The sequence below is a fragment of the Copadichromis virginalis genome, unplaced genomic scaffold, assembly GCF_057382275.1.
Source record: "Copadichromis virginalis isolate Kocher_CV1m ecotype Utaka unplaced genomic scaffold, C_Virginalis_male_GT1.1 unmapped_scaffold_1, whole genome shotgun sequence".
Taxonomy (NCBI): domain Eukaryota; kingdom Metazoa; phylum Chordata; class Actinopteri; order Cichliformes; family Cichlidae; genus Copadichromis; species Copadichromis virginalis.
In genome coordinates, this window is record NW_028188589.1 from 3,791,183 (window position 1) to 3,816,424 (window position 25,242).

General features: G+C 44.2%; 1 protein-coding gene across 1 annotated transcript; it reads left to right on the forward strand.

Annotated features, from left to right (window-relative positions):
* The first annotated feature begins 1,211 nt into the window (after window positions 1-1,211).
* On the forward strand, window positions 1,212-24,161 carry LOC146679580 (uncharacterized). Its single transcript, XM_085450397.1, has 5 exons — window positions 1,212-1,266; window positions 8,556-8,661; window positions 12,790-13,654; window positions 23,914-24,008; window positions 24,099-24,161. Exons 2-5 carry the CDS (start codon window positions 8,644-8,646, stop codon window positions 24,159-24,161), a joined length of 1,041 nt encoding a protein of 346 aa, XP_085306523.1. The 5' UTR covers window positions 1,212-1,266; window positions 8,556-8,643.
* Window positions 24,162-25,242: the final 1,081 nt, after the last annotated feature.

A 25,242-nucleotide genomic window follows, 5' to 3' on the forward strand; every position in this document is an offset into this window, starting at 1 on the left:
ACATAATTAATTATGTAACCATAATTAAATGGTTACATCATCTTTAAAGTCCCCAGAGATCAGGAAAAGGGCCTGAGGGTGCTGTGTTTGGAGTCTGCTGGTTACAGTGTGCAGGACCTCACAGGCTGCTGCAGCGTTAGCAGAGGGCGGGACATACACAGCTATCATAATCACGTGTGTAAACTCTCGTGGTAGATAGTACGGTCTCATGCTAACCGCTAGCAGCTCAATGTCCTTACAGCATAGCGTCTCTTTGATAGAGAAATGCCCAGAGTTACACCATCTATCGTTCACAAACACAGCCAGACCCCCTCCTCCCTTCTTACTACTCTCTGCTGTTCTGTCATAAGAGGCTCAGCAGCTAAAGCAGCACACCTGGGTCTCCCAGCCTATTAAAAGCAGCCCTTTGCTTCACCTGCTTCACTAAACATTATTATTTTAAGCAGAGTGGTGTGATTTATGTAGGCATTGCTGTGTGACAGGATGACTTTTCTTGCACACCCACCAAATGAGGGCGCACATGCTTCCACGCCCACTGGTGACTGCACACATCCTTTCAAGGAAGCATTTCATTCATCCCTAACAAATGGAACAAAACACTGTGCAGCGTGTTCAGGTTTGAACGTGGCCCTGGCCTCTCTCTGCATCCACCTGGCACATGCAACACACATCCACTCCCTGCTGAACTGCTTGTATTTGATGTGTTGAAGTTTTGGTAAAGTTTGAATAAATTCCACTTTATTTATAGGAACATTTCATCTGTGGACTCCTGCTTCCCCTCTCCTTGAGCCAGTTTGTGACGGGAACATGACATAAGAAAAGTAATTTATCCCTTTTTGATTCTGTGTATCTGGCGCTCATCCAGTGAGTTCACACTTGGCAGAAACAGACTGAATTTGTCTGGAGAACTTTGGCTTCAGCCAAGTTAGATAAACACACTGTGTCTCTGTCAAAACAGCAGTGTAGTTGTGGCACCCCTGTGAGGGAATGACCACATTAATATTATTTTGTGTAAAACACTCATGTAACGGGACATTTTTCATTGCTATATGTATTTATTTTCAGTTTCTTTAAGAGGATAGAAAATCCATGTAACAGGGATTCATTTTATGTTAGAAAGCAGTGAGGGCGGAACTTTGGTGCTTGCTCCGGGGTTTCGGGGTGCAGTAAGTGGAGCCCACCTTCCGCTGCTTCCTCAGACACGTTCTGGAGGAAAGCAGAGACGCATCGTGTCTTCCTTACTCTGCTCTTCACCTGCTTTTACAGGTAACATATTTGTCATCGAGGTCTTCATCCTTGGGACCCGTAACATAGTAACTTCTTCATTGTTATACTTCTATAGTTTTCCCATTTTGTGAGCTGTGGATGTGGAAAGTGTCTCAGTGACACATCCACATGAAAACGGCGTTACCTTCGTTCATTTGCACGTCAAATGAACGAGCTGTTTGGACTTTAACGTCACAGCTGATGCTTCGATACTCGAACTCAAGAGTTCAGCTTCCACTCAGAGGTACAAGTACACACAGCAAAGATAAACGTGTACACAAGGTGGAACCCACAAGTGCACAGCTCCAACCAGAGATGGGCAGTAATCCGATTACTTTTTTCAAGAAACGAGTAAAGTGAGGGATTACTATTGCAAAAAAGGTAATTAGATTACTGTTACTTTCCCGTAAGCACACTGCGTTACTGCGTTACTAAAACCGCAGCTGTGTGCAGATGAACAATGGATAATCTATCGAGTGTGGAGAGAGTGTGAGCGTGCAGCGTTTAAAGCGTGGAAGCACTGACCTTACTTTGAGTTTGACTCTGTAAAAAGTGACAAAAACATTAGCATCCGCTGTTCACTGCGTGGGAAGAAAACATGCTCACTCACTATGTGTTAATGGGCATGCTTATTTATAACTTTGATAAAATGTCATAAAAATAATTCCATGCCAGCTCACCATTGGTGATCAGGTAGTTTCTGTTCCAGTTCCAGTCCCATAAATCATGAAGCTTGCTGCCAGAAAAGCTTCAAATCTCCTTTGAAAGCTGTTTGTGGTCTTGATTGTGGGAGCTTCAGTTGTCTGACTCCAGCTGCCACACAGTGCTCACTGATATCATTTGCAAAAACCCCAGTGTGACAATATTTATCAGGAAGTGACGACTTTTCTTTGAACATTTGCTGAGGCTAAGCTGTGCTTTCTACCACAGTTGGGAATTTCCTGGTTTACAACAAATTATTGTGTCAACACCGCATAAGATTTCAAACTACAGGAAAATCACTGGAGTTATAAGAGGCAGACAACCACACACACACCACATGCATGCTGTTGCTATTTATTGTGGATTAACCTGTCAAGGGCAAGAACAAAATAATTCTGCCTCAAATACAGGAAATCATAGCTTTCCTGTATTTCCTCCATTGTTGGCATGCTGGTTAGTGCTGTTGCTCCACAGTAAGAAGGTCCTGGGCTAAATTATCCATGAATGTAAACGGCTGTGTGTTTCTATCTGATAGACTGGTGAGCTGTCCAGGGTGTACCCTGCCTGGTAACCTATCACTTCAAATGGTAAATGGTAAATGGCCTGTATTTATATAGCGCCTTACTAGTCCCTAAGGACCCCAAAGCGCTTTACATATCCAGTCATCCACCCATTCACACACACATTCACACACTGGTGATGGCAAGCTACATTGTAGCCACAGCCACCCTGGGGCGCACTGACAGAGGCGAGGCTGCCGGACACTGGCGCCACCGGGCCCTCTGACCACCACCAGTAGGCAACGGGTGAAGTGTCTTGCCCAAGGACACAACGACCGAGACTGTCCAAGCCAGGGCTCGAACCGGCAACCTTCCGATTACAAGACGAACTCCCAACTCTTGAGCCACGATCGCCCCGATCGCTTCAGGGTTATTTCCCAGCCCACGATCGCTTCAGGGTTATTTCCCAGCCCTGCTGCAACCAGGATAGAGATAGGAGGATGGTAGTTGTTGTAGACCCATTCAATTTCAATTGAAGGATTAAAATGTTCCAGGAGCTCAACTTACTCCATCTGAACATGTTTCAATCGTGTTTTATGAACACAACATGCAGGTTTACTGAATATGAAAAGGTTGTGTTGATTTAACTCAGTTGTTTAAGTTTCTGCCAAAGCAAAACCTTTGTGTGCAACCAGTGTCCACTATTGAATCAAGTCAATCCAACATGTTTTTGTCAGTGCAAAAGGAGTTACGGTGCCTGTATTCCTGCACAATATTGTCCCGGGAGGGAGGAAAACTTTCTGGTGAAGTTTTGGTTGATTTTTGGGTTTTGCTTGACACTAGGTTGATTTTATCAGTGAGGTTTGGATTGTTTTCTTTCTCTAAGAGAGAGAAAGATGGTTTTATGCTTGGACATGTTTGCAATGGGCCCCAGTATTTGTTACTTTATTAGTATTTTATTGGTTCCGTTTGTTTGTGCTTTTGTTACAGTGCACTGAGATAAGAACATCTGAGAGGTGTGATCCACCGGTGGTGATATTTTGGTATTTTGTGAGTTCCCGATTTAACAAATCAGCTCTTTAATCCAGACCTGAGAGGTTGAACTTTAAAGCGCTATAAAATATTCTTACTGGAAACAGTGGCAAAGTGTTTTTCTCCATGATTATAATGGGCTTGGGAGAAATTCACTTATATGTGACATTGATCACATGAGAAGTCCTGAGCCTAAAAGGATTGCAGCGAGTCAATCCAGTCCAAAAACAAGGAGCTGTTTTCCTTTAAAATGATGACGTCATCTTGCTGGTGATGGAGGCTCGAATAGGCTGCGTGTGAGACTCCATTATCAGCAATATCTGGTATGAATGTGTGTGGATGTATGCATGTGACTGGACTGTGACGGACTGACGACTAAAAGTTTAACTGACTTGATACTGAGACAAAAACGGTACCGACTTTAGGATTAGTGAATGTCCACAACAATTCACCCAGCCTGTAGAAGAAGGGTGGAGGTTTTGTCTTGCTTTGTTTGTGCAGGAGCAGAAGGATGACAGAGACTAAAGGGGGAGGCTGTAGCTTCACATGAGTGTGAGCTGCAGACTGAACCCTTTGGTTGCTAATGTTGAGTCACTGATGTTTGCATTAAGAAAATTGTGTTTTATTAGCCATGTTTTAATTAAGGTATCACATTATATTGTTGGGAATGTTAAATGCTAAAGTGAAGAAAAGCTTTGTTTTCACTCATGACTGAACATGTTATTATTAACCATAGCAGGCCACTGTAAAGAGTCAATTAACTTTTATAGAGTGTTAAGGTTCAAAATATTGGGGATGGAAACAAGAGAAAAACCACAATAACAACACTGGTCCGGCCGGGTTGAGTCAAACGATGATTTTAATGATCACACGCGTGGGAGATGGACACTGATGCAGACAGCCTCAAAATCTCAAAATGGTGGAGCATTGCTCAAACTTTTATAGCCTCTGGTGCCTCCACCTTATCATACAAAGAAAAAAAATTAAAAATACAAAAAAAAAAAGTGAATTACTAGCAATTAAAGGCTGCACTGCAAATGCTCTCTGTAACATTTCTGTTAAACAAGAAGTCACATACCCAGGACTGTTAATATCCAAAGACCAAAAGTCAAGATGCTCATCAAACTTGTCAAACAGTGTTGGGGAATTCTCAATGGTGCTTGGTGCCATACCCTCAGGGACTTTAATGTTATATAAAAACACTGACAGCTCAATATCTGCCTCAGTCACTCTCCCTGATCCAGCTGAGTCAGGAACTTGGTAACAGCAATAAGAGAATACGTAGTTTATTACGGCGGGGAGTCTCTGGCTGGCTGGAGCGGCATCTAATAACCAACTCGCAAAACAAAATAAAAACAACAAACAGATATTATGATACAGACTTATAATCTGCACCGATGTTTTTTCTAAATTCTATAAAGTGAGCGCGAGAGCCCTCGGTGCGCCTGCGCGCTGCTGAAGTCAAAGTAAACTTTATTGTCATCTCCGCTACAGACAGTCCAGCATATAGAGAGACGAGACGACGAGGCTGCAGTTACAGCGGTGCAAGTAAACAAACAATAAATATAAGAAGAGTAAGAAAATAAATCTACACTTTAGGACTCGGGGTAAAGGATCAATAACAATTTAAATTTATAATTTACAGTTTGATGATTTAAAGTCTCACACAACCCGTCAAAAGGGGCGGGGCCGGCTGCTTCCAAGTAGAGCACATTTCATTTATAATGATGTAAATCCAAGCCCATCATGGATTCACGATCTGAATCCTGGGTTGTGTGAAATCCCAGAAATCAACCTTAGACAAAGTGAATCTGTGAACTAAGGTGTAGGTCTGTTAGGTTAATTGTGCTGATCCTCGGGTTGGGGGATTTGTGTTTGTACTGGAGCGCAAAATTCAAACCAATGGAAGATGGACAACAAAAGTTCAAAGCCATCAGGTGCTCAGGTTATGTATTTATTTTTGGCCTACATCAGTAAGAAATGCCAAATTATATACACAAAGTTACAGGAATCACCACTCCTGTTATTCATGATGATTTCAGTAACATCACATAATAACATGTAACGTTATTATGTGATGTGCGTACTGTTAATGCTGATACTGTGGTGAAATTCTCTGCTTCTTTTGTGTATTCTGCATCTATTACGTCAGATTGTCTTACCCCTCATATGGTTGAGAATTTTGCCAATACCCTGTTAACTACATGTTCCTCCATCCTCGACACTGTGGCACCTATTAAAATGAAGCGCCCCAGAACTTACTCACAATGTTGGTTAAGTGACTCTGTTCGCGCTCTACGACGTGCGTGTCGGCGGGATGAGAGAAGGTGGAGGAAAGATAAACTCCAGGCATCTTACGACATCCTACGTACTAGTCGCTTGAAGTTTCAAACTGCTGCCAAAATGGCTAAAGCAGCTTTTCTTTCAAAAATTATCTCTACCAATGGTAACAATCCTCGAATTTTATTTAAAATTTTTAACTCTGTGGTCAACCCCTGCCCCACTATGCCGCTGCCGTGCTCCACGGTTCTTTGCGAACAATTTTTAAATTATTTTTTAGATAAAGTCTCATCTCTTAAATCTGCTCTTCCTTTAATGACAGGCCCTGCGTTTACCCCTGACTGTTCCTCTTCCTTCTATCAGTTTGAACCCGTTTCACTCCCTACTCTTAAGCGTCTGGTTGAACAACTGAACAATACTAATCTCGTATATGATGTTCTTCCATCTCGTATAGTTAAGGACTGTTTTAGTGCAATTGGACCTAGTATATTGTCCCTTTTGAACTCTTCTTTGCTCTCTGGTTGCGTACCATCAGCCTTTAAACATGCTATAATTCAGCCTCTTCTTAAAAAAAGGAACCTCGATTATAATGATTATGCGAACTATAGGCCGATTTCCAAGCTTCCGTTCTTGGCCAAAATTCTTGAGAAGATAGTGTTGCTTCAACTCCAGGCCTACCTGGATGAGAATAGCATTAATGATAAATTCCAATCGGCCTTCAAACCACATCATAGCACTGAGTCAGCGCTGCTCCGAGTTCTCAATGACCTTCTACTAATAGCTGACAATGGACGCTCCTCGGTCCTAGTGCTATTGGATTTATCGTCGGCTTTCGATATGGTTGATCATAAAATCCTATTGGCGAGACTTGAGCACACTGTAGGCATCAAGGGTGTTGCCTTGGATTGGTTTAAATCATACTTGTCCAATCGGCTCTCCTCGGTTCACTTGGCCACTTCCTCTTCCTCCGCTGTACCTGTCTGTTGTGGTGTCCCTCGGGGATCTGTGTTAGGCCCTACTCTGTTCTCATTGTACATGCTTCCATTAAGCGCTATCTTTGAGAAATATCACATCGCTTTTCATTATTATGCTGATGACATTCAGATCTACTTTGAGTTAAATGATGACCTAGCTTTGTCCTTGAATAGTTTTCGAGAGTGCATGTGTGAGGTCAGGCAATGGCTCCTGGCAAATACTCTTATCCTTAATGATAAGAAAACTGAAATTGTGGTCTTTGGCAGTGACGTCCTTCGTGCCAAACTTCGTGATGCTTTTGGTTTTCTCACTAGCTCCTTTTCCGACACTGTTAGGAATTTGGGCGTGTTACTTGACAGCTCATTTAAACTTGATAGACAAGTGTCTGCTGTTGTTAGATCGAGTTTATACCAACTCCGCCTTATTTCTAAGGCCAGGCAGTACATCCCGCATAAAGACCTGGAAAAACTCATCCATGCCTTTGTAACTTCGAGGCTGGATTACTGCAATTCACTCTATTTTGGACTCCACTCTCCCTCCTCCATAGTTTACAGACAGTCCAAAATGCTGCTGCAGGCATTCTAACCAAAACTAAGAAGTTTGCCCACATTACTCCCGTCCTAGCTGATTTGCACTGGTTGCCTGTGAAATACCGTATCCAATTTAAAATTCTGCTGTTTACTTTTAAAATCACTAATAACACAGCACCGAGCTATCTTAAGGAACTCTTAAGCTTATATGTTCCTGCTAGGGCTTTAAGATCATCCTCACAGTTACTGTTGGTGCGGCCTAGATCTCGGCTGAAGTCTAGAGGTGATCGAGCGTTTGCCCTGGCCGCACCAGAGTTGTGGAACAACCTTCCCATTGGCATTCGGGCGTCTGACTCTATTCAATCTTTTAAATCACGGCTTAAAACGTATTTGTTTAATCTTGCGTTTTCTACCGGTTAAATGCTGGCCTTGTCTGCAGTGATTTATTTTACTAATTTTCCTATCTTGCTTTTTATTTGCACTGTGTATGTCTTATCCCCATTGTGTGTTGATGGCACAGTTATATTGTGCTATAGCTATGTGCTATAGTTATATTTTTTCTATTGGTGGCTTTTTCCTGTGAACATAATTCTACACTTTTATTTTTATGACTCTGATTATACTTGTGTTAATTTGTTCTATGTTAAGCACTTTGGCATGCCGTTGGTTTTTAAATGTGCTCTATAAATAAAGATTGTTGTTGTTGTTGTCCTGTAAGCACAGTCTGCCTGTGTCTTTTCTCTGCAAATGAACATTTTCAGCCAATATAGGTAATACATCAACATGGCTGCCGTGGCTAAGTTAGGAATATTTAAAATGTCATTTCCAAAACTTGCATATGATCTGCAATTTGTAGCAGATCTACTGACTGTCACAGAGCAGCTGGAGCAGTCTCAAATGCAGGTCAGTCCACTGCTGCCCCCTGTGGCCAAGTGCCATAGCTACTGCTGGATGAACTCGTGACACATGTGCACCTGTTTCTATGAACACATTGAGTCTGAGTGGCTGCACTTACACTGGTGTATTCAACATATTGAAAGATGCCAGCAATGTGGATTGTCAAGACTCAAACCAATCCACATTGCTGGCGTTGCATCTTTCAATGCCAGCAATGGCAGGTATCAGTGCTCAAACCTTTTGTGTTTGTTTCCAACAAGTTGCCCACCTCGGGAAACAAAAATGTGTTCTTTTACTTGTCAGATGAACATATGAGACACTTTGACTCTTCAGTGCAGTGTGGAGCCTAACAAAGATCTGTTTTGTGTCCCAGCTGATCAGCAGGAGGAGGAGAGTCTGACGGAGCAGCAGAGGAACATTTTCAGCTACTTGGACTCAGCTCAGCCACTACAGAGGAAACAATGAGCTCAACACAGAAGGTGACAGACAGAGCAGGACCATATGACCAAAGATATTTATCACCATATACATTTGAACATTTGCCATAACGATGTAGCTGACGATAGAATTGACAGCAGACAAAATACTTTACAGCTGCACAACTTTATTAAAAACCCATCAATGTATTTTCACTGAAACAAGCAGCTGTTGTTTATGTGCATTAAAGTTATATAAAAATGTAACAGTGCAAATGCAAATTCCTCGCTGACAGTTTAACCAAAAGGCGTTTCCAGTGGAAACTGGCCGACACATCCTGAGCATAACCATGTATAATATCCACTAAACTTCAGAAGAGGTTATACAGTCGTGGCCAAAAGGTTTGAGAATTGCATAAATATTGGAACCTGGAGAAGTTGCTGCTTAAGTTTTTATAATAGCATTTTGCCTGCACTCCAGAATGTTATGAGGAGTGATCAGATGAACTGCATCGTCCTTCTTTGCCATGAAAACGAACTTAATCCCCAAAACGCCTTACCACTGCATAGGGCTGCCACAAACGATTATTTTGATAGTCGACTAGTCACCGATTATTTTTGCGATTAGTCGACTAATCAGATCATCATCCATTGGACGTAAATGTTCCTATAGACCAAATATTTAAAGACCAAAAATGTTCTTCTCTCTTCTCTTCTCTCCCCTTGTTCTCTCTCGTATTTCTGAGAGTGTATCATGTAACACTATAGATCAACTTAGCTCAGAATATATAAAGCATATAAACAGTTACAGCAATATGATGCAACAAACACAGCAGCTACTGATCCAAAATACTCAAAGCTTCATAGAACTGAAACCAACATTTATTTTAGCTCCATTCTGCTGCTGATACAGACTTTAGGTTTCTGAACATTAAACTTGTTGCTGCCTTTCATAGTGTGTAACTTGAAGGCCCTGAGTACTTTCTCCCACACTGGAAACACTGGGATGATCACATTATTTGAACATTACCTAATAAGACTGATTCAGCACAGACAGTTATGTTAAACTTTCCTAGCAGTCCTTCACAAACAGGGAACAGTCTGTCTATTCTCTCCATCTGTCAGCTGCTGCTGGCTCTTCCTCCTCCTCTTCCTCACACACTGCTGAGTTTGTCCTGGTGGATCATCAGGGCTGCAAAGCCTCACAGATGATGTGCAGCAGTGGGTCCCTCAGTCTGTCCTCACTCTGGACACTTGCAGTCGTCACACATGGAAATCAAATGTGTGATAAGCTGCAGGATTCAAACACAAGTGTAACTTATAAACACATGTTCATACTTTTATTCCACAATCAGAGAGAAAGAAACAGAGAGAGAGTGCAGGACAGACAGACAGGTGACAGTCTCAGGTGTACACACTGCTACAAACAGCACCATAGAAGCAGGATTTAGTGTTTGTGTTATTACGAGTGTAAACAAGAAGAGTTCCAGATGGTGCAGTGGACACATGTGTGACTGCTGTGATTAAAGCATCTTTCTTTCAGCTTAACGAGTGAACCGTCAGCTCGTTCAAACACACGTTAAAGTGCGTTTGGCTCGACACCACCGAACAGAGGCAGCAATATAACACAGCTAACATTAACAGTGCAGTGAATCCTGCTTGTGCCGTGATGTTCAGGGCTGCAAACCGAGCAGCATCACTGACTTTCAGCTTGTTGTGTTTGTGGATATATGACTGACTTTAATTATCCACAAAATCATCACATTCTCTGTCAGATTAAGGTCGACTATTGAACGGCGCATATTTTAAAGGCTTTAAAACCAAGTTAACGCTGAAAGTACAAACATCACTAATGTCACATAACTCTGCCGACAAGGCATAGCTATGGCTATGAAATGCTCTTTGTGTATCACTTCTTCATTATGAAAGATGTCATTAATGCACTAGTAATGTCTCATCTGGAGTATTGTTCAATCATTTGGTCAGCAGCTAATAAGACAGATCTTAACAGACTTCAGTTAGTCCAGAATAAGGCGTCCAGATTAGTGTGAAGATGTTCATACTATACTAATATTGATCAAATGCATAATAACCTTTCTTGGCTTCCTGTACAGGCTAAAATATTCTATGGCTTACTTGTAGTTCTAAAGAAAGCAATTCTGTTAAACACACCACATTTATTCTGCTCAGCTGCAGTATCCAGATGAAATACATCATCATATTACACAGTTTTCAACAAACTGCAATTTAGTAAATGCTCGAGTTAAAAGTAACGTTTTGTAAAACTGTTACATTTAGAGCAACTTTTAAGTGGAATAAGTTGCCTTAAAAAATTAGAGAATTATTCAAAACTTCAATGAACACTTAAAAGCCGATTTACAGAGCTTTTAGTTGTTGTAAATATTGTAAGACATGATTTGTTTTTGAAATTTGTGTAATGTGCCTCAATGTTATTGATATTCATCATCAACATCATCAACTTTATTTATAAAGCACTTTAAAACAACCACAGCTGACACAAAGTGCTGTACATTGGAACTGTAAAATAAAATTACATGAGATATAAATAAAACACAAATAAAAGAAGAGTGAAATCATTAATTAAATAACTACTTTAATTAAAAGAGAAACTAAGTCTCACTGAGGTTAAAAGCCAAGGAATAAAAGTGGGTTTTAAGACGTGATTTAAAAGTGGACAGTGAAGGGGCCTCTCTAACATGCATGGGCAAATCATTCCATAACTTTGGAGCCACAATAGAGAAGGCCCCGCCCCCTCTGAGCTTCTTCCTGGATCTCGGTACCTACAGGAGCAGCTGGTCAGCTGACCTGAGAGACCGACAGGGTGTGTGGGGATGAAGAAGCTCAGAGAGGTAAGGCGGGGCAAGACTGTGAAGGCATTTAAAAACAAACATAAGAATTTTAAAATGAACTCTAAAAGACACAGGCAGCCAGTGCAGAGAGGCCAGCACGGGGGTTATATGCTCTCTTTTTTGAGTTCCTGTTAGGAGTCGTGCAGCCGCATTTTGAACCAGCTGCAGACGTGAGAGCAATGACTGACTGACCCCCACATAAAGTGAGTTACAGTAGTCCAGGCGGGAAGAAATAAAAGCATGGATCACTGTTTCAAGGTGCTGCCTCGAAAGAAAAGATTTTACTCTTGCCAGTCGCCTTAAATGATAAAAACCGGACTTCACCACTGCTCTGATTTGGTTGTCCAATTTAAAATCACTGTCCAACTTAAAACCAAGGTCAGTAACAACAGATTTAAAATAGACTTCCAGGGATCCTAAAACAACAGGGGAGGACTCACAGGGACCACTGGGTCAAAACACCAACAGCTCTGTTTTCTTTTCATTAAAATTTAAAAAGTTTAGAGCCAACCAAGCTTTAATGTCATCTAGACATGTCAAGAGAGGTTTTATGGAGATGCCATCCTTGTGTTTTAGTGGCAAATAAATTTGGCAGTCATCGGCATAACAATGAAATGAGATCCCATGCCTTCTAAGGATAGAACCCAGAGGCAATAGATACAGTGAAAAGAGCAGTGGCCCTAAAATTGAGCCCTGTGGGACGCCGCATGACAGAGGAGCAGAAGACGATTCGTAACCGAGAAGGCTGACAGAGAAATATTATTATTATTATTATTGATTGCTTATATTTGAACAATTGTGAAACCTCACTGTGGATGTAAGAGTGAAATTATGTGGATATCTTGAATCCACTTTATTGTGTAATATTTTATGTGAGTATTTGACGGAAGACGAGCAACATCTGTTGTGGAAGCTAACGGGGTTCCTTTAGAATAAACAAACATAGGATTTATTATCACTGAATAATTATGTATAAATCTATACAAATTATAGAAATATGTAATAGGAAACAACAAAATAATCTAAATTATAAAATAGTGTGTGTGTGTGTGTGTGTGTGTGTGTGTGTGTGTGTGTGTGTGTGTGTGTGTGTGTGTGTGTGTGCATGATTTTAGTGTTTGAACAGTCATGAATTATCTTTAACAGCAGGTTGGATGTAATGTGTTAGAACTACCAGCAGGTGGGGATAAGAGACCTTTAAGGTGTTTGGTGCCACGCTCCACCTTCAGGTTTAAAACTAGTGTTAATGGAGTTTGAAGGTTGAGTTTGTTCCACGACTGCATTTCACTCACTGCCTCTGTTTGTATCTCTGTCACTGCAGGACCAACATGGAGCCAGAAGTCAGCGCTCTCAGGAGGCCGACAAACCTCACAGAAGAAAGGGAGAGAAAAAACACAACTGTGACGAGTGTGGGAAGGGTTTTACTGAGAAGGCTAAACTAAAACGGCATCAGGTCATCCACACTGGAGAGAGACCGTTCAGCTGTGACTTGTGTGGAAAGTCTTTTTCCTTCAAGGATGCTCTAAAAAGACACCAACTCATCCACAGTGGAGTTAAAGCGTACAGCTGTGATCAGTGTGGCAGAGCTTTTACTCGTAGTAGCCACTTACAGAGTCATCTAGTTACCCACTCTGGAATTAAGCCATACAGCTGTGACGAATGTGGGATGGGTTTTACTGTGAGGGCTTCACTAAAACAGCATCAGGTCATCCACAGTGGAGTTAAAGCGTACAGCTGTGATCAGTGTGGCAGAGCTTTTACTCACAGTAGCAACTTACAGAAGCATCTAGTTACCCACTCTGGAATTAAGCCATACAGCTGTGACGAGTGTGGGATGGAGTTTACTCTGAAAGCTTCACTAAAACGGCATCAGGTCATCCACACTGGAGAGAGACCGTTTAGCTGTGACTTGTGTGGAAAGTCTTTTTCCTTGAAGGGTTCCCTAAAACAACACCAACTCGTCCACAGTGGAGTTAAAGCGTACAGCTGTGATCAGTGTGACAGAGCTTTTACTCACAGTAGCAACTTACAGAAGCATCTAGTTACCCACTCTGGAATTAAGGCATACAGCTGTGATCAGTGTGGCAGAGCTTTTACTCACAGTAGCCACTTACAGAGTCATCTAGTTACCCACTCTGGAATTAAGGCATACAGCTGTGATCAGTGTGGCAGAGCTTTTACTCACAGTAGCAACTTACAGAAGCATCTAGTTACCCACTCTGGAATTAAGGCATACAGCTGTGATCAGTGTGGCAGAGCTTTTACTCACAGTAGCAACTTACAGAAGCATCTAGTTACCCACTCTGGAATTAAGGCATACAGCTGTGATCAGTGTGGCAGAGCTTTTACTCACAGTAGCAACTTACAGAAGCATCTAGTTACCCACTCTGGAATTAAGCCATACAGCTGTGACATCTGTGGAAAAACTTTCAGCCAGAGAGAGAGCCGAAATACACACCTACGCATTCACACCAGACATGATGTGTACTGCTGTGAACAGTGTGGCAAAGAGTTTACAACAGACGCACACTTACAACGACACATGTTTACCCACACTGAGGAGAGACCTTATCAATGTGACCTGTGTGAGAAGACTTTTAAATCTCCACATGACCTGAGACGACACCAACAGATCCACACCAGAAAGAGACTCTACAAGTGCAGCTACTGTGAGGTATGTATTTATATTGTTATCTTGTCATTTTAGCCTGACTGTTTGGAACAACTCCTCCTTGAATCACTACCTTATCGTGGTGGAGGGGTTTGTGTGTCCCAGGGATCCCAGGGGCTATGTTGTCTGGGGGCTTTTGCCCCCTGGTAGGGTCTCCCATGGCAAATTGGCCCTGGGTGAGGGACCAGACAAAGAGCGATTCAAAAGACCCTTATGAAAAGGACACCGAGGGAACAGTTTACCCTGCCCGGGATAGGGTTACCGGGGCCCCGCCCTGGAGCCAGGCCCGGGGAGGGTGCCCGAGGGCGAGCGTCTGGTGGCCGGGCCTTAGTCCATGGGGCCCGGCCGGGCACAGCCCGAAGAGGAGACATGGGCCCATCCTCCCGCAGGCCCACCACCCGCAGGAGGCGCCATAGGGGTCGGGTGCATTGTGTGCCGGGTGGCGGCCAGGAGCGGAGGCCCTGGCGGACTGACCCCCGGCTGCCAAGACTGGCAATAGGGACATGGAATGTCACCTCTCTGGTGGGGAAGGAGCCTGAGTTAGTGCGTGAGGTTGAGAGGTACCGGCTAGATATAGTCGGGCTCACCTCTACACATGGCTTGGGCTCTGGAACCAGTCTCCTGGAGAGGGGCTGGACTCTGTCTCAGTCTGGAGTTGCCCCTGGTGAGAGGCGGCGGGCTGGGGTGGGTATTCTAATATCCCCTCGGCTTGCTGCCGGTACGTTGGGGATTTTCCCGGTGGACGAGAGGGTTTGTTCCCTGCGCCTTAGGGTCGGGGAACGGGTCCTGACTGTCATCTGCGCTTATGCGCCGAGTGGCAGTTCAGAGTACCCAGCCTTCTTAGAGTCCCTGGGGGGGGGGGGGGGGGGGGTGCTGGAGGGTGCTCAACCTGGAGACTCTGTTGTCCTGCTGGGAGACTTCAATGCTCACGTGGGTAACGACAGCGAGACCTGGAGGGGCGTGATTGGGAGGAACGGCCTCCCTGATCTGAACCCGAGCGGTGCTTTGTTATTGGACTTCTGTGCTAATCACAGTTTGGCCATAACGAACACCCTGTTCGAACATAAGAGTGTCCATAAGTGCACGTGGCACCAGGACGCTCTAGGCCGTAGGTCGATGATCGATTTTGTAATCGTATCAGCAGACCTGTGACCATATGTTCTGGACACTCGGGTAAAGAGAGGGGCTGAGCTGTCAACTGATCACCACCTGGTGGTGAGTTGGATCAGGTGGCGGGGGAGGACGCTGGACAGACCTGGTGCACCTAAACGCGTAGTGAGGGTGTGCTGGGAACGTCTAGCAGAGGCCCCAGTCCGCGAGATCTTCAACGCACACCTCCGGCAGAGCTTCAACAGCATTCCGAGGGAGACTGGGGACATTGAGTCCGAATGGACCATGTTCAGCGTCTCCATTGCCGAAGCTGTTGCATTGAGCTGCGGCCGCAAGGTGGTTGGTGCCTGCCGCGGTGGTAATCCCCGAACCAAATGGTGGACACCAGAGGTCAAGGGAGCCACCAGGCTGAAGGAGGAGTCCTATCGGGCTTGGTTGGCCTGTGGGACTCCGGAGGCAGCCGACAGGTATCGACAGGCCAAGCGGAATGCGGCTCGGGCAGTGGCTGAAGCAAAAACTCGGGTGTGGGAGGAGTTCGGAGAGGCCATGGAAAAAGACTTTCGGACTGCCTCGAAGAGATTCTGGCAAACCGTCAGGCGTCTCAGGAGGGGAAAGCGGTGCTCTACCTGCACTGTGTATAGTGCTGGCGGAGCGCTGCTGACGTCGACTGAGAAAATTGTCGGGCGGTGGAAGGAATACTTCGAGGACCTCCTTAATCCTACTGACACGTCTTCCGAGGAGGAAGCAGAGTCTGGGGATGAGGGGAATGACCCACCAATTTCCGGGGGCGAGGTCACTGAGGCAGTTAAACAACTCCTTGGTGGCAGAGCCCCTGGTGTTGATGAGGTCCGCCCCGAGTTCCTGAAGGCTCTGGACGTTGTAGGGCTGTCCTGGTTGACACGCCTCTGCAATGTTGCATGGAGATCAGGGGCAGTACCTGTGGACTGGCAGACCGGGGTGGTGGTCCCCATCTTTAAGAAGGGGGACCGGAGGGTGTGTTCCAACTACAGGGGGATCACACTCCTCAGCCTCTCTGGGAAAGTCTATGCCAGGGTGCTGGAAAGGAGAGTTCGTCCGCTAGTCGAACCTCGGATACAGGAGGAACAACGCGGTTTTCGTCCTGGTCGCGGAACACTGGACCAGCTCTTTATCCTCTCCAGGATACTTGAGGGTGCATGGGAGTTTGCCCAACCAGTCTACATGTGTTTTGTGGACTTGGAGAAGGCATTCGACCGTGTCCCTCGGGGTGTCCTGTGGGAGGTGTTGCGGGAGTATGGGGTGTCTGGCCCATTGCTACGGGCCATTCGATCCCTATACGACCGTTGCAAGAGCTTGGTTCGCATTGCCGGCAATAAGTCGGACTCGTTCCCGGTGGGTGATGGGCTCCGCCAGGGCTGCCCTTTGTCTCCGGTTCTGTTCATAATTTTTATGGACAGGATTTCTAGGCGCAGCCAAGTGGCGGAGGGCTTTCGCTTTGGTGGCCTCAGAATCTCATCTCTGATTTTTGCAGATGATGTGGTTCTGTTGGCTCCATCGGGTGAGGGCCTCCAGCTCGCACTGGAACGGTTCGCAGCCGAGTGTGAAGCAGCGGGAATGAGGATCAGCACCTCCAAATCTGAGGCCATGGTTCTCAGCCGGAAAAGGGTGGAGTGCCCACTCCGGGTCGGGGATGAGTTCCTGCCCCAAGTGGAGGAGTTCAAGTATCTCGGGGTCTTGTTCGCGAGTGATGGGAGAAGGGAGCCGGAGATCGACAGATGGATTGGGGCTGTGGCTGCAGTAATGCGGACGCTGCACCGGTCCGTCGTGGTGAAGAGGGAGCTGAGTGTAAAAGCGAAGCTCTCAATTTACCGGTCGATCTATGTCCCTACCCTCACCTATGGCCACGAGCTGTGGGTAGTGACCGAAAGAACGAGATCGCGGATACAAGCGGCAGAAATGAGCTTCCTCTGAAGGGTGGCTGGCCTCTCCCTTAGAGATAGGGTGAGGGCTAGTAGGAGGAGTTGGCCGTCCGACTGCGGTCTGGGGTGTGGGGCCTCCCTGCTGCTGCGGAGTCGGGGTGGTCTGCCTCTCCCCACCGCAGGGAAAAGGGTAACACCACCTGGGTCTGGGTGCAATTCCCCCCTCCAGGGGCAAGGGTACCTAGACCCGGTTTGTAGAGTACGCTTGGGGAGTGTGATTGTGTGTACAGCGTCTCTTTATGTCTGTCTCCACGTTGGTTGAGTGTGGAGTGAGTGCATATGAGAGCATGAGGGTGGGAATGGATGTTTGTGTCTGTGTGTGCCTGTATGTCTGTGTCTATATGTCAGGTTGGGTATCAGACGCCACCTCTCTGGGGACACCTCAGGCCCTCCAAGGTTTGGAGGCCTATCTCCACCCACCACCACTTCCCCTGCCGGTGGCGGACTCCCTCAGGTGTCGGTGTGTTGGTGGTTCTTTGTGTCTGGGGGTGGGCGTCCGGGTACACACCGGCTCACTCCTTGGCGGCCGCTTGTCGGGGCCTGGGGCTCGCTCGGGCCCCTTTGGAGGTGGGGTGCCCCCGGCCTCTCGGCCTAGGGCTCGGTCACTCAGGCGCAGCTGGGGGCCGGCGGAGCTCACGGGCGCGTCACTGCAACTCCCCCTGACTTCTGCTCCGCGGCTGCTGGGCGAGCCCTCATCTGGGACTCTCCTCAGCTCTTACTGGGACAGTGGCGCGGCTGCCCCTCTGTTGGTCTTCCATGGTCTCTTGTGTTCTGGGGGCCTCTGGATGTCTGGAGTTTTGATCTCCTCCATACCCGCTTCACACCCTGGAGGACGGGGCTGTGGCCCCCCCACACTCCCTAGCAGATCATTACATGGAGAAACCTTTGGAATGCAAGCATGCTGATCCACACAGGTATGCACACATGGGTATTCACAGACGCGGACTAAAGCTTTCTTGGCTGCTGCCTCAAAGCACACTGTGCGCTGTCTATCTTGCGTGCTGCACAATATCGTTTATTACTTAGTAAATACTGATATCTATGACTAGCTAGTTTATTGTGATGGTGCTTTGTTTTCTCTATTATTATGTTGCTCTTTGTTGTTTGCTGTCTCCTCTGTTTGTTTTTGTTTGTTTGTTTGTTTGTTTTTTTTCTCCATACAAGTGACCCAGGAGTTTTTTGTTTTTTTTTTGTCTCTCTTCCCCCCCCTTCTCACCGTCTCTTCTCCCCTTTGGTTTTCTTTCTTTCTCTCCCCCTCTCTCTCTCATTCATTCCCCCTGTCCTATTTATTAAAAAAAAAAAATAAAAAAAAAATGACAAAGGATGAACTGAAGCTCTGCCATCACGTAATGTCGCATACTGCTGTTTCTGATGTCATTTAGAAAAAAAAAAAATTAAAAAAAAAAGAGATAGGGTGAGAAGTTCGGCCATCCGGGAGGGGCTCAGAGTAGAGCAGCTGCTGCTCCACATTGAAAGGAGCCAGCTGAGGTGGTTCGGGCATCTGACAAGGATGCCCCCTGGGCGCCTCCTGGGTCAGGTGTTCCAGGCATGTCCCACCGGGAGGAGGCCCCGGGGCAGACCCAGGACACGCTGGAGAGATTATATCTCTCGGCTGGCCTGGGAACGCCTTGGTGTTCCCCCGGATAAGCTGGAGGAGGTGGCTGGGGAGAGGGAGGTCTGGGCCTCTTTGCTTAGGCTGCTGCCCCCGCGACCCGGCCTCGGATAAAGCGGATGAAGATGGATGGATGGATGGATGGATGTTTGGAACAACTCTGCTCATTAAACTGTGTTAGCATGTTAGCAATTCTACTGCATGGAATAGCAGCTCTGAGTGATTATTCAGATTTTCCTTTCAGTTATGATTTTAGTATTACTGTAGTATTATGGTGGTAGTATTGTAGTTATTGCAGCCCAGTAAACTGAGTGTGTTAACTGAAACAGTCAAATGTAGTTGGACGTCTGCAGAGATGCTCTTTATTTCAGGCGACGTTCAGGATACAAATGTTGAAGGACTGACTTACACTGTCTTTGTGTCTTTGTTTAGAAGCAGAGCGACACAGATGGATCCAGTTCTCAACCCTGTCATCACTGTGGTGGTGGGAAAGACTTTCATTGTGACCTCTGTGGAAAAACTTTCAGTCGGCAAAAGACCCTAAAAGTACATCAACGTAGACACACTAGAGACAAACTGAAATACTGCAAAGAATGTGGGAGAAGCTTCACCACATCAAGTGATTTAAAACAACATGAACTGATTCACAGTGGGGTTAAAAAGCACTTCTGTGATCAGTGTGGGTCATCCTTCACCACTGCAGGTGAGCTTAAAACACACAAACGAGTCCACACAGGAGAGAAACCACACAAGTGCAGACACTGTGAGAGAAGCTTCTCACATTCAAGTACTCGTAACAGGCATGAACGTGCACACATGGAAGGAAACTACAGCTGTGACCAGTGTGACAAGAGCTTCAGGAATCTCAGTTCATACTCTGCACACAAACGATCCCACGTTACTAATAAACTGTTTCACTGTTACCAATGTGCCCAAACATTCACCTCATTGTCTGCTCTGTGCAAACATCAGCGCGATCACTCAGGGCTGAAATCACTCCCATCACTGGATCACAGTGAATCTGAAGACACAGAAAGATCCTCTGGTTTCTGTGTCAGACTCAAAAAGCTTGAGATCAGGCTCCACAGAGTTCAGATAGAATCATTTAAACTTGTGTTGAACTGAACTGGTTGCTGGGCTGAACTTCTACATAATACAGATCTACATGGGATCTTCTTTTCTGTTGTTTTACTGAGTCAGTTTTGTCCTTTTTTCTCTGTCCTGGTTTTGCTCGTCTGTAAATGATTGAAACTCAGTCAAATAGTTCATTGTTCTCCAGCAAAACGTTTTGAAAAACTCATGTTTAACTTTTAAAACTCTGACATGTTTTAGCACACAAGGCTTCATCGGGGAGTTCACTCATGATTGGACCATGAGAACAAAGGTTTTTAGTTCTTTCAAAGAGAGTCTTGGAGATGTTTGATGTTTCTGTTTTTCTGAAACCACCTGAAAGAAAAACTATTTTTCTTGCTTTATGTAGTGTGGAAGTTTTTAATGTTTCTTCATCTGTGATGTTCTTGAATGTGTTCACGTGAAGATGGTACAAATAAACTGTCCTTTCAGCTTTAGCTCCTAATTTATTCATTATTTATGGATGTAGCACAGCAGCCGTCTCTTGATTAACACATGGAGGGCTCGGGATCTGATGGTGTCGTCTCCCTAATTTGCCCACTCAGTAAATCTCACTCATGGCCAAGAAATTGAAATAAACCTTGTTTCCCTGCTGGATAGTGATCCACTGTAACTCTGCTCCTCCTTCCTGTTTAGGATTTCTGTGGCTGAAGTAAAATTCCCTCCATCCATCACTTATCCCAGCTAACCCAAAGTGAAATAAAGTTTTGCTGGTCTTAAAAAAGCATTACAATAATGGGCATTACCAATGCAAACTGAATGATACAGAAGATGAAAGAAGAGACTTTGATCAGTTAATAAAGCTCATGATCTGGATTCATTGTGGCTGCTACACAGATACTTCTGGGTCACTTCTCTCAGTTAGGAACCTTCCTCACCAAACTCACTGTTGGACCACACCCCTGGTTTCATGAGAAATTGTTTCAGCCATGATTTCTCTTCCTGTATTTCAGAGTAAAGACTGAAGTGACAAATGGAAGCATGTTTAAAAAACACAATGTGAGAGAGACGTTGAGGTCCTTAGAAGTTACCCTGGGTTTTTCTGTCACCCTGCTAGATGTTACACACCTTGTTATTGGACTGATTTCTACTGCTGGACTACTCCTGCGGAGAGTAACAATACTCTTACTAATTAGCTCCCTTTCACACCTTTGGGGATATTTATTTTTGTGTTTGCAGCGCTGTGAGCCAGAACAGCGAGAGAAAAATCTGCAACAGCGACGAGCCGAATGCTTACGTGAATCGCAGCAGCTGCACATGTGCTACGCTGAATTAGAGGATATCTTTGCTCTGGATTTCTATTTCTACTTTTTCATTTCTATATGATTCTTCTTGCATCTAAACAAAGATGATTCAATTTGCTAAATGTTGATGGCTCTTCGTGCTCAGGTGTAAATGAGACGTAATATTTGCTCTTGGTTTGGTTCTCCTGTACAGAACCTTGCAGTACAACAGAAACCTAAAAACATTATTTGTAGTTGTTATTCTTAGTTGTTCTGCTGCCTAAATACCACAGGGTCTGATTATGAAGTTATTGAGCTGCACATACTTTACGACCTGCTTAAGTTCGAGGTCACAGCGTCTGTAGAGCAGCTGGAACATAATGAAGTCTACAAGGTTAAAGTTTTCTCTTCAGTTATTGTTCTTTCTGCTGCTTGGTTTGATGGATCTGAGAGCTTTTGTTTTTATTATTGTTATTATAATCATCATTAATATTTTACTCTCTAGAAGCTTTAAAATGGTGTTTGTGTTTGAAAAAATTGATTTAAGAATTGAACAGAAACATCTGTCCTTCTGAAAATCGCCCAAAGGCACGGAGACAAAGTCAAAGGATGCAACCTGTAACTTTCTCTTCCTTCATGTCAGGACCATCATCCATGATTTATATAAAATGCATATAGCAACAGTAGCACTTTAGTTTGGACTTTATGATTTCTGTAACTGGAAAATATTATTTTGTTTAAAGACAGAAGTGACTGCATAGTTGCAACATCAAAGGGAAATATTAATTAATTAGCATCAAGTATATTTGTTGCTTAAGCGTTTGCACTATAACTTAAGTAGGATTATAACTTTTAAGGAAGGAAAGATTTCAGATATTTAGTTCACTGTTTCAGTTATTTTATATGAAATTAAAACATTTACGTTGGTCAAATATGATGCTCTAAATCAAATAAAAGTTTGAAAATAAATGATGTATTTTTAAATGCTGCAACAAATGTTCACAAAAAGTAACTATAATTAAAACCAGTTAAACAAAATCAAATGTTTGAATCATGCTTAACCAAATGCCAGGCTGGAGAGCTGAACCTAAAGTATACGTAGAAAGATTTCAACATCTGAGCAGTTTTTAATGTTTTTATCACATATAAATGTCACAGCAGTGGGTCCTGGCCCAATGCTTTGTGTTTTTGCTTTTCTTTGACTCTTGTTTTTCTTGGTTTTTGTTCTTCTTATTTATCAGGCTCTCAGTAATCTTAGTTCTCCCTCCCTCAGTGTTCATTTCAGCCTGTGTTTAGTTTCTGTTCCCGTGTCCCACGTTTCATCGTTTCATGTCGAGTCAGCCCTGTCTCTCTGTTTCCTGTGTCTCCCCAGTCAGCCCCGCCTCCCTCGGGCACTCATGTGTGATACAGAGTAATAAACTTAAATACTTATTTTCCACCCTGATTTACGAATAAATTCTTTACAAATCCTACCATGTGAATTCATGGATTTTTTTTTTTCACATTCTGTCTCTCACAGTTGAAGTGTACCTCTGGTGCAAATTACTGACCTCTGTCATCATTTTAAGTGGGGGAACTTGCACAATCGGTGGCTGACTAAATACTTTTTTGCCCCACTGTACAGCTGATTATGATGCATGTTTTACTATTGCTATGTTCACATCATCTGCTTGGCTTTATTACTGAAAGCCTGGAGATCCTCTGACGTGTGCATGGCTGATGTGAAGTATGATTAGTCCTACATGACATCAACAACAGAGGCAATGAAAGCTTTGTTGTTAACAGGTTGTAGGTAAAGTCAAATGTCTACTTCTACACTTGTGTTGGGTAAAGTTCTTCTCACTGCAGCAGATTTATATCTGTGCTTTCACAGGGCGTGATGTGGAGCTCAGCGCTGAGGTGCAGGTCTCCTTGGAGACAGCATCCTGGCTGAAATATTATCATGCTTCCAAAACATTTCAGCTTTTATTTTGAAAGAAACAAGACTTGAAAACGAATCCCCTTCTTCCTCTTTGTCTTTGTTCTTCAGAGGAGTGTCACCTGGACAAACTCAGGGCTGTTCTAGAGCCTTTGTTATTATTTGACTCCATAGAAATAAAACTGAATGGAATCAAACAAAAACTCCCAAACAGCTAAAACACTTTGCTTTATTCTCTTTTTTAACAAATACGTTGAAGTCCATCCATAACAACACAGCTGAGATCTCCTTTGTAATCAAGTGTTTACATCCTTTGTACAGATCTGCATACAAAACAATCATTTACGTCCCACAGAAGTCTAGTTACACGTAACTATACAAGAACTGGTGAATGACAGAAACATGAGACACATGATCACAGGTGATAACAAAAAGAGAAAGAATTCATGTGTTAGTGATGTTTTTCAGCCCTGATGGCTCATGTTGGAGAAACAAGCTGAGGTACGTGGAAAGTTCACACACACAAGTGGGCGTGAGCGCACACACAGAGAGAAACACAACTGAAGCATCTGTTTGCTGTTTCTGCTTTCATCATCTCTGCTGCTGTGTCAGGCTGGGGTCTCTCAGTGACGTGGTTGAGGTGAAGTATGACGAGTATCCCTGATTCAGTCCATCGAGACAAAGGGCAAAGAAAGCTGTTGTTAACAAACTCTATGGTGATGTGGCGTTTAGCTCTGACTCTACGCTCTGCTGAATCCTTTGAACCTGCTGATCAGTAAAGCTCTACGTGCTGCAGCAGATTGACCTCATCTGTGTTCACAGGTGTGGACCTCAGCGCTGAGGTGCAGGAGACTTTCATTCAGTTCTCCCTGCAAACAGCATCCAGCCTGGAAATACTGTCATCTTTCCCACAAATGGTGCTCTTATCTCAAAGAAGAAGTCTGATGTAAATAACTGCAATCAACAGTGATGTTCTGCACAGATCACTTTTCCATTTTGCTCTCTAGATGAGTCCCAGCTGCCTGACCTTGTGTCCAGGTGATCGTCTCACTGAGGAGCTTTTGTTCTGAAAATCTCACGTCCATCACCTGTTTCCTTTTTACTATCTCTGCTCTTTCTTTATTCACAATGCTCATAATATCACACAATTATATTCATCACCTGCATGTTTTTATCCACCTGCTGTTAGAACCAAACAAATAAAAGGATGAAAAGCCTGAAATCCTTTGATTTATTACATTTGAAACAAATATGAGAGCATCCCTAACAGCACAGCTGAGACCTTTGTTTTAATCAAGCCTTTGTATCGACACACTTGTAAAGATACAAAACATAATAGAATAAATCAATATAAAATACACATAATCACAAAAATGCAGCCATGTTGTGAGTTTGCATCTAAAACATGCATGTTTCCCTTTGTACAGGCAGATTTACAGCAGACAAAGCAACACGCTGATCGACTTTGACCGCTGCAAAAACAAAATACCCACCAAGTCTGAAGTCGATCAGAGGAACTGTTGACAGACTGACAGACAAACAGATGCTTGATTCATTAGTGCGATTAAATGTTCTTCTTTAGCAGCATCACTTCATGTGTTTGTGTTCCAGGAATAAAGGTCTGTTTAAACTGGACGTCTCCTCAGCATCACTCGTGCTGTCGTGGTTTCAAAGCTGTGCAGAAAGAATCTGAGGGATGATACAGAGGTGACCAAAGTTACAAACATCCAGCTGTGCTGCAAATGTTTGCAGAGCTCCAAACTCTTTGGCTTTCTGCAGAGCAAGTATGGAAGAAGCACCTGAGCTAACTTCAGTTTAGACGATATGAGGAAAAATGCTGCTTCCCAAAGTTTCCTACAAGTATCCAGTTTATATTTAGAGAAGCGAAGGCTCTTTATCCTGACAACTACTCCCTGGTGGATCCCTGTCCTGTGACAGCAGCAAAGACTGTGTATCAGTATCATCAAAGCCACTTCAATAACCAGTGTTTAAAGCTCTCTAGCAGATGGACTTCAGTGGCAGCAGCCTCTGTCTGCTGTGTACAGAAGGTTCTCTGATGAAGCACACAGCAGATGCTGCACTACAACAGCAGCAGCAGCTCAGCTTCAGTTTGCTTCGACGCCCTTTTTGACCTGTGAAACAGCAGAAAAT

Excerpts from the sequence above, each read along its gene's own strand:
- LOC146679580 (XM_085450397.1), top strand. Across the intron at positions 13,655-23,913 it reads TGGCAGAGCTTTTACTCACA|GTGTGGACCTCAGCGCTGAG; the intron begins GTAGCAACTTAC and ends CTGTGTTCACAG. Across the intron at positions 24,009-24,098 it reads TGTCATCTTTCCCACAAATG|ATGAGTCCCAGCTGCCTGAC; the intron begins GTGCTCTTATCT and ends TTTGCTCTCTAG.